The 8,390-nt window shown below is 50.3% G+C and overlaps 1 protein-coding gene across 1 annotated transcript; it reads left to right on the top strand.

Moving 5' to 3' along the window:
• Positions 1 to 4,841: 4,841 nt before the first annotated feature.
• On the top strand, positions 4,842 to 6,989 carry LOC144721896 (cholesterol 25-hydroxylase-like protein 1, member 2). The gene has a single exon (XM_078599830.1). The coding sequence runs from the start codon at positions 4,979 to 4,981 to the stop codon at positions 5,915 to 5,917; it is 939 nt and encodes a 312-aa protein (XP_078455956.1). The 5' UTR covers positions 4,842 to 4,978; the 3' UTR covers positions 5,918 to 6,989.
• The last annotated feature ends 1,401 nt before the right edge of the window (positions 6,990 to 8,390 follow it).

The raw sequence follows: 8,390 nt of genomic DNA, 5'->3' as shown, positions 1-8,390 counted from the left end.
GGGTGACAGGAGCAGTGGTGCAGGGTGACAGGAGCTGTGGTGCAGGGTGACAGGAGCTGTGGTGCAGGGTGACAGGAGCTGTAGTGCAGGGTGACAGGAGCTGTGGTGCAGGGTGACAGGAGCTGTAGTGCAGGGTGACATGAGCTGTAGTGCAGGGGGACAGGAGCTGTGGTGCAGGGTGACAGCAGCTGTGGTGCAGGGTGACAGTAGCTGCATTGCAGGGTGACAGGAGCTGTAGTGCAGGGTGACAGGAGCTACGGTGCAGGGTGACAGGAGCTGTGGTGCAGGGTGACAGGAGCTGTGGTGCAGGGTGACAGGAGCTGCGGTGCAGGGTGACAGGAGCTGCAGTGCAGGGTGACAGGAGCTGTGGTGCAGGGTGACAGGAGCTGTGGTGCAGGGTGACAGGAGCTGTGGTGCAGGGTGACAGGAGCTGTGGTGCAGGGTGACAGGAGCTGTAGTGCAGGGTGACAGGAGCTGTAGTGCAGAGTGACAGGGGCTGTGGTGCAGGGTGACAGGAGCTGCGGTGCAGGGTGACAGGAGCTGTGGTGCAGGGTGACAGGAGCTGTAGTGCAGGGTGATAGGAGCTGTAGTGCAGGGTGACAGGAGCTGTGGTGCAGGGTGACAGGGGCTGTGTTGAAGGGTGACAGGGGCTGTAGTGCAGGGTGACAGGAGCTGTAGTGCAGGGTGATAGGAGCTGCGGTGCAGGGTGACAGGAGCTGTGGTGCAGGGTGACAGGGGCTGTGGTGCAGGGTGACAGGAGCTGCGGTGCAGGGTGACAGGAGCTGTGGTGCAGGGTGACAGGGGCTGTGGTGCAGGGTGACAGGAGCTGTGGTGCAGGGTGACAGCAGCTGTGGTGCAGGGGGACAGGGGCTGTAGTGCAGGGTGACAGGAGCTGTAGTGCAAGGTGACAGGAGCTGTAGTGCAGGGTGACAGGAGCTGTAGTTCAGGGTGACAGGAGCTGTGGTGCAGGGTGACAGGAGCTGTAGTGCAGGGTGACAGGAGCTGTAGTGCAAGGTGACAGGAGCTGTGGTGCAGGGTGACAGGAGCTGTAGTGCAGGGTGACAGGAGCTGTAGTGCAAGGTGACAGGAGCTGTAGTGCAGGGTGACAGGAGCTGTAGTGCAGGGTGACAACAGCTGTGGTGCAGGGTGACAGGGGCTGTGGTGCAGGGTGACAAGAGCTGTAGTGCAGGGTGACAGCAGCTGCAGTGCAGGGTGACAGGGGCTGTGGTGCAGGGTGACAGGAGCTGTAGTGCAGGGTGACAGGAGCTGTGGTGCAGGGTGACAGGAGCTGTGGTGCAGGGTGACAGGAGCTGTAGTGCAGGGTGACAGGGGCTGTAGTGCAGGGTGACAGGGGCTGTAGTGCAGGGCGACAGTACCGACTAGAGATTTGGTGGACGACCGAAGCAAGAGACGTGTTGGCACAGGCAGGAGGAGATTCTGTGTTGGCTTGCCCTGTTGGTGATGGGAAGCCAGTGGAGGGAGCAGATGGAGGTGAGCGAATCTCAAACTGAGGATGTGAAACACCAAGTAAGATGCGGGCGATTACCGTTTTTACAAACTTTGGAGTTTCTTGAGGTTTTCTCGATGGAGATCGCATTAGGGACGGAGTTGCAACAGTCGAGGCGAGACCCGATTATGCTGCACGCAAGGCGCTTGGTGAGTTCAGTGGCGATGGGTGACTGGGGTGGCAGTTGCAAGATCTGACGATGAGTGGCTTGGTGGAGCTGTCAAAGGACATGCGCGTTGCTCGTAACAAGAACTCGTCTTTCGTGTTGAGTTTAGTTTGCCCCCCCCCACACACACTCCGATGAGCACGGTTGGCAACGTACGGTGCGAAAGAAGTGCAACATACATACGTTCAATAATGATACAAAAAGTATTGGCAGATTACAACAAAATGCCCGAAACACGTAATACAGAAGGACCATTCGCCAAAATGTCGCCTGTTATGTTTTCTTTTCTTTTCAGAGGCAGCACAAATGTGTAACGTTTTTCTTCTTCTAATAATTTGTGCCAATGCGCCACTGCCAAGCCAGTCTCGCGCACTTGTTTTGTTGGGGCTTTAAATTGGCACGGCACCTGTGCACAGAAAGAGTGAAACCGCTGATTGGATGCCACGCATACATTAAGCAAATTAATGTACGCTGACAAAGGACCGCGTTGAAGCACGAATGGCATCACGTTTCACTTGGGACGATGTGGGGGGGGGGGGTGAAACCGAACTCGATGGCTCTCTGTTCCTCCCTAGACGGGTCGTGTGTCTCGATCTACATTCATCATCGTCGTCAGCAATCGCAGCACGGAGGCCCTGCTTTGTTAATGTTTAAATGTTCCCGACCCTAGCAAAAATAAAATCTAAATGTAAATCTGCGCACCAGCGATAGCACCAATGGCTGGATGTGCAATGAACTCATGGACTCAACCGAAAGTTTAATATTTGCTAAGAACTGTACAGTCGAGTTTTCGAAATGCTAGACGCAGCAAAGCTCGGCCGTGATGAATCTTTTATCATGGAGGGTGACGTGCAAAAACGTTGCGTTGAAGTGGGCGATCGTTTACCCGAAAGCTCATGCCAATCACTATTCACGCAGCCGCTACACAACGCGGTGCCGTTTACACTGCTGTGACACTGGACCCTGAACCCAGAGTTCAACTCCTAGCCAAGGCTAGTCCACGGCGGCGAGCGATATCTGATCGGATCACGGACAACCGCCTTCATCCAGTAGAGGATTGTCATAGGGCTGCAAATATATCTATTCAAGTCGTATTGGTACGTACATAATGTATTTACAGTTCTGATGCCATACTACTTTTGCTTAATTGGAATGTGTGTCGTTCCCACGTAGAAATCGTGATAAGGTTATGAAAATAATGTAGAACTTGTCACGTGCACAGTTTTGGTTTATTATTCATCCTGAGTGTGAGAGAGAGAGAGCGCTTCTGAGGTGCGGGAAACTACCGTAGAGTACTTCGTGTCGGAGGTATGTGCCTGTAAATTATGTAGTCTCTACTGATGGTTAAACACAGCTGGGGGGGGAGGGGTTAAGAATGGGAGGGGGGTTAAGCAATGGGGGGGGGGGTTAGAAATGGGGGGGCGGGGTTAAGAAATTGGGGGGGGGGGGTGGTTAAGAATCGGCGACCTCCGGATGACATGTCCAGCGTGCTAACCCTGACATCCCTGCCAAGATAAACCAAACGTCACCAAAGCAAGTTTATTTTAATGACGACACAATTTTACATTGAAAAATACTGTACGTTTAAAGATCAAAACATATTTAACCTTGCATGCGAGATTAATGCATAACCTCGTTGGCAATGGCTGTTGCCAAGATCGCAACTTTTCTCTCAACTAAACCACCCATTGTGCCCATTTGGCAGGGCACGAATGGTCGTTTGTTCAACTCGAATTCGCACGGATGTCGCCAGGGAAACCGCAGCTCGCTTCTGCTTACACATTTAAATCACCTAGCACCGAACACCAACAAACATTAGTCATACGCGCTGATGACAAAATGTAATCATCGTCATCAGCCGCCATGGTCAATCCACTGCTGGATTCGTGCCTTCTCCTCCTTGAGTCGTCGTCGTCGTCATCCCTTGGGGTCCTGTGCTGCTCCTGCACGTGGACTTAGCTCGTCGCTCCACCCATCCCTCGGACGAGCCGTCTCCTTCGCATTGCACCTCAGGGTGCTCCAAATGCGCGGTCTCCAGGACATCTGGACCACCCTCTAGCAGGAGCTCAATTCACATTCTATTCATACTCGTTGGTTCTTTCGGTAAAGTCACGTAGATGAATTTTTTAATATAAAATTGTATTTAATTTTTCATTTTTTATTTACATTTTTCATCTACGTTACTGTACCGAAAGAACCAAAGAGTATGGATCCTTGCAGTCACAAAAACTTCAAATCTAGAATTCACATTCTATCAGCGCGTATAATACGAATTGGAACACCAACAAAACCTGCGCACATACAAAATTAATTTGCAAAATACTGTAAACTATCTTGATTTGAAGCTTTCGTGACTGCAGGAATCCATACTCTTTGGTTCTTTCGGTAAAGTCACGTAGATGAAAAATAAAAATAATAATACATTTGTATTATTAAAACAAATCATTCTTTTTTTCTTTTTCATCATAATAATAAAATTTTATTATTTTTATTATTATTTTTCATCTACGTGGCTTTACCGAAAGAACCAACGAGTACTCTAAACTATACTAAATGTAATGTGCCTACGCACGGTTAATAATCGGCCATGATATATCCACTGCTGGAGGAATGCCTCCCAAAGCCGCCACCACCACCTCTGGTGGCCTGGCAATGTCAATTCACCTGGAGCACGAGTCGATTTCATGGCTTCATAGTCCCAGGATTATAGCTTCGGAACCATGATATTTGCCAGCGATATGCGATTAACTTTAAACGATACCATCCCGTTAAGTGCATTCGTGCACTTTGCAAATAAACACACCGGGAGACGAAACACAAATGTCATGTTTGCTTGCATCTAAATATGTCTTTTTAAACACGTAGCAAAAAAAAGTAGCATCAGCAGGAATATTGTCCGAAAGCAACCCCTGTCGTGACCAGCAGTACACTCAGTGCCCAGCGCACGCACGCAACCATACACCACGCGTCCTGCATTCCACTATGCGAACATCCCTTTATCAGCACAAAGGTTGCAATGGTCAGATTTCTAGCAATCAGGGTCACACCTCTAAACCGATTGTTTCAAGGTCGTTTAGCCAGAAAGAAGGGTGGGGGGAGGGGGGGATCACACAGAGGTTCGAAAGTATATAACGCTCATTCGCTACAGGCATTAGGTCGTTGATCCGCCCTCCCCGCGATGATGTCAGCCGCTCTCGAGTGACGGTGAGCGCATATATAGTAGGTGGTTGGTTGGATGCCCGTTGCTGAGCCACGCCGAGGAAATACGACAAGACGCGCAAAGCCACCGCGCCGTGCGGAGAGAGATGGAATTCCTCAAACTCAACGAAAGCGACTGGCTGAGCCGCTACTACGCCAGGAAATCGGTGCTGCAGCCGGCATGGGACCACCTGCGCCTCAACTACACCGACCAGCTGCGCTCTCCCGTCTTCCCGGTCGTCTTCAACGTCGCCTTCTACGTCTTCTGCTGCCTCTGCTACATGCCCTGTAACCTGCTGGGCAAGCGCTGGGCTTTCGTCCACCGCTACAAGATCCAGCAGAACACTCAGCCCACGAGCACGAACTTCGCCAAGTGCTTTTGGCTCACCATGTACAACCACTGCATCTTGATCTTCCCGGCCGGAGTGGCCCAGTGGTACTGGAGGCCACCGATACCCCTGCCCGAAGAGGCGCCGAACCTCGGCGACTTAATAATGGGCGTTGTGGGGTGCCTGCTCCTCTTCGACTTCCAGTACTTCGTGTGGCACATGGTGCACCACAAGTTCCGGTGGCTCTACAAGACCTTCCACGCCGTGCACCACGAGTTCATGTCGCCCTTCTCGTGGTCCACGCAGTACCTGGGCTGCTGGGAGCTCTTCGTGGTGGGCGCCTGGACCACGATCGACCCCGTGCTGCTCCAATGCCACCTGCTCACCACGTGGGCCTTCATGGCGTTCCACGTGTACACCTCGGTGGAGCAGCACTGCGGCTACGACTTCCCCTGGTCGACGCGCCACTGGTTGCCCCTCGGCCTCTTCGGCGGCTCGCTCCACCACGACATGCACCACCAGAAGCCCATGTCCAACTTCGCCCCGCACTTCAGCCACATGGACAAGATCTTCGGGACCTTCTCCGAGTGCGTGCGCATCCCGGAAGGCGAGAAGCCCATCCAGGATACGCACGCCACGGTGCATTCGTACGACAAGTCCGAGTTCAACTTGATGCAAGTGTTTGGGAAAACTGACGAGGAGAAAAAACTGGCTTGAACCTTTTTGGCTCCGACATCGGCAGCAGCAGCACACCCCACCCACCCCCCTCCCTCCATGAGCACGGTTGGCTAAGTACGGTGCGAAAGAAGGTCAGCATACATACATAGAGGTAGCAGCACGTGATTTGCGGCTATAGATTCAGGGTGAGAAGGAACATTAATTCGGCCTGAGGTCTTCTCAGATTCGGGCGATGACTCGTCCCACGCGTGCACTAATTGGTGAATGGAACACCAAAGGCAACGTGTGCGATGGTGACGATGGTGATGATGGTGACGATGGTGATGATGGTGATGCACCAGTGCTGGACTCCCACCAGATCGGTTCTGTTGAGAAACTGTGTGGGCCGCGTGCGTCAGTTTTGGCGGAGAAAGCACCGACAACGACGACGAAGATGATGAAGATGATGACGACGACGATGATGCTGTGGCCGGCGCCTTTCAATTTCTCAACGAATCTACCTGATTACGCGTTAGCAACCGCGGGACCGGACAACCCAGAGCTGGAATTCATTGCCTCCTCATCCTGGAGCTACGATCCGTGCCACTGTTGCTCAAATGCTCGCAAGAAGTGACCCTTGCTCGGGTTGCTGAGAGGCAGCCTCTTCCTGAAATGCACAGTTATATGACGTCTCGAAAACGCAGTTCTCAGATTGCGTAGGGGGTTGTAAGTGGGTTGTTTTATTCGTGAAAGTGTAAAGTAGCAAGCAGCGCTGCTGAGTAATGTGAATGTTTAAATATTCGATTAAAATCCGAGTGGACAGATCTGATGCCGCACTGCATAGCGGCAGTGAACATATGATGTAGCAATCTCTACTGATGCGATTATGTGAAAATGTGTTCCTTCAGTAAATACCGATTTTTTAAGTGTATGTGAAACGTGTACACAAACGACATTGTTTTTACACCATCAGTACTGGCATAATACTACAAGTAAAATTGTAACGCGTAGGCTTTAGCGATCATTATTATGATTCATAATTTTTTTTAGTTCAGGTCGCGTGAGTAAAATGTGTGTCGTACACCCTCCTCTACCCGATACAACCAATTAATAAAGTTGTCACGTGAACAAATGTGTCAGTGTTTTACTATTTCAGCAGCGCACCAGTATGGGTACCCGATAGTTAAATACGTGTGGAGGGGCGCCACGGTGGCTAGGAGATGTTAACTACCTCGCCTGGTGTACAGGAGGTCGTGGGTTCGATCCCGACCCTGACGCCTGCTATATATTTGGAGTTTTCGTGTCTCGCTCTCTCATCATCATCACGGTGGCCAGGAGACGTTAACTCCCTCGCCTGGTATAGCAGGAGGACGTGGGTTCGATTCCGACCGTGACGCCTGCTGCTGTATATTTGGAGTTCGCATATCTCTCTCCCTGTGGTCACGTGGATATTCTCCGGGTCCTCCGGTTATTCCATCCACGTTTTGAAACACGCGTTTAGAGTATCTGGCTGCTAAACATTTCCCGATGATAAGCCATTTCGTTGAGCGATCATTTGTGGCCATGGTCGATTCTGAAAAGCACTATTATAGCTCAGTGGGCCTTACCCGACAAAATAAAAATATTTAGTTGTAGTGAGTTAACCTAATTACCATTTTAATTGCGCGGTTTAAATTGTTAATGGAGGATAATTTGCCATACAGCGTCCCTGGATGTTTTTTTTAAGGCGCCTTCAAATAAATGAAGTTTGGTTGATGGAGAGAAGGGCGGCTTGCATTTCAGGGGGCTCTCGTCTCCTTACCAAGTCAAAACAACGTGTCTAGTAGTAGCTCGGCAGTTTGCGTTTGGTGGTCACGGAGCCAGGTGTCGTGGACTGTGCCATGTGAGCCTGAAGCTTGGCGAGAGAAAACCAAAACCCCGTTAAAGTTATGGTGACGCGCTCCACCGTGGACTACTGGTGCCATCGCTTCATTGACTTTTGTTTCAAAATGCACGGCAGTGACATCGCTTAAACGCTTTTAAAAGGCACACTTTAATGGCAACTTTTAAACAAATACTTTTTCATTAATGAAGCTTCAAAACCTGTCGTCAGAAGGCACGATGAATTGTAAGCTATTGACAGCATTAATATAAATATCGACCGTTAACCCGAGTACAGGCCAACGCAATCACATTTAGAAAGAATGATTAAAAAACTCCTCCACTCATATATGTTGAACTTCTTTTGCGCCGTACGTAGCCATCCGTGCTAATCGGAGGTGCGGGGGAAGGACAACAAACTAAACACAAAAAACAGCTCCAAAGAAATTCGTTTTCAATTTAGATTAACATTACCCTTTGGTTCTTTCGGTAAAGTCACGTAGAAAGCAAATTAATTAAATAATAGAATACGACGTTTCGATTGCAACACAAGCAACCGTCATCGGGTAGAACTAAATTTGAGAGAGAGACAAAACACAGACACACACAGACATACACACAAGCAGAGAGAGACAACACAGAGACACACAGAGAGACACACACAACATAGACA

The sequence above is a fragment of the Lampetra planeri genome, chromosome 13 (assembly GCF_965212315.1).
Source record: "Lampetra planeri chromosome 13, kcLamPlan1.2.h2, whole genome shotgun sequence".
Lineage (NCBI taxonomy): Eukaryota > Metazoa > Chordata > Hyperoartia > Petromyzontiformes > Petromyzontidae > Lampetra > Lampetra planeri.
Note: the sequence above shows the minus strand (reverse complement) of the source record. Positions and strands in the feature narration are given on the sequence as shown.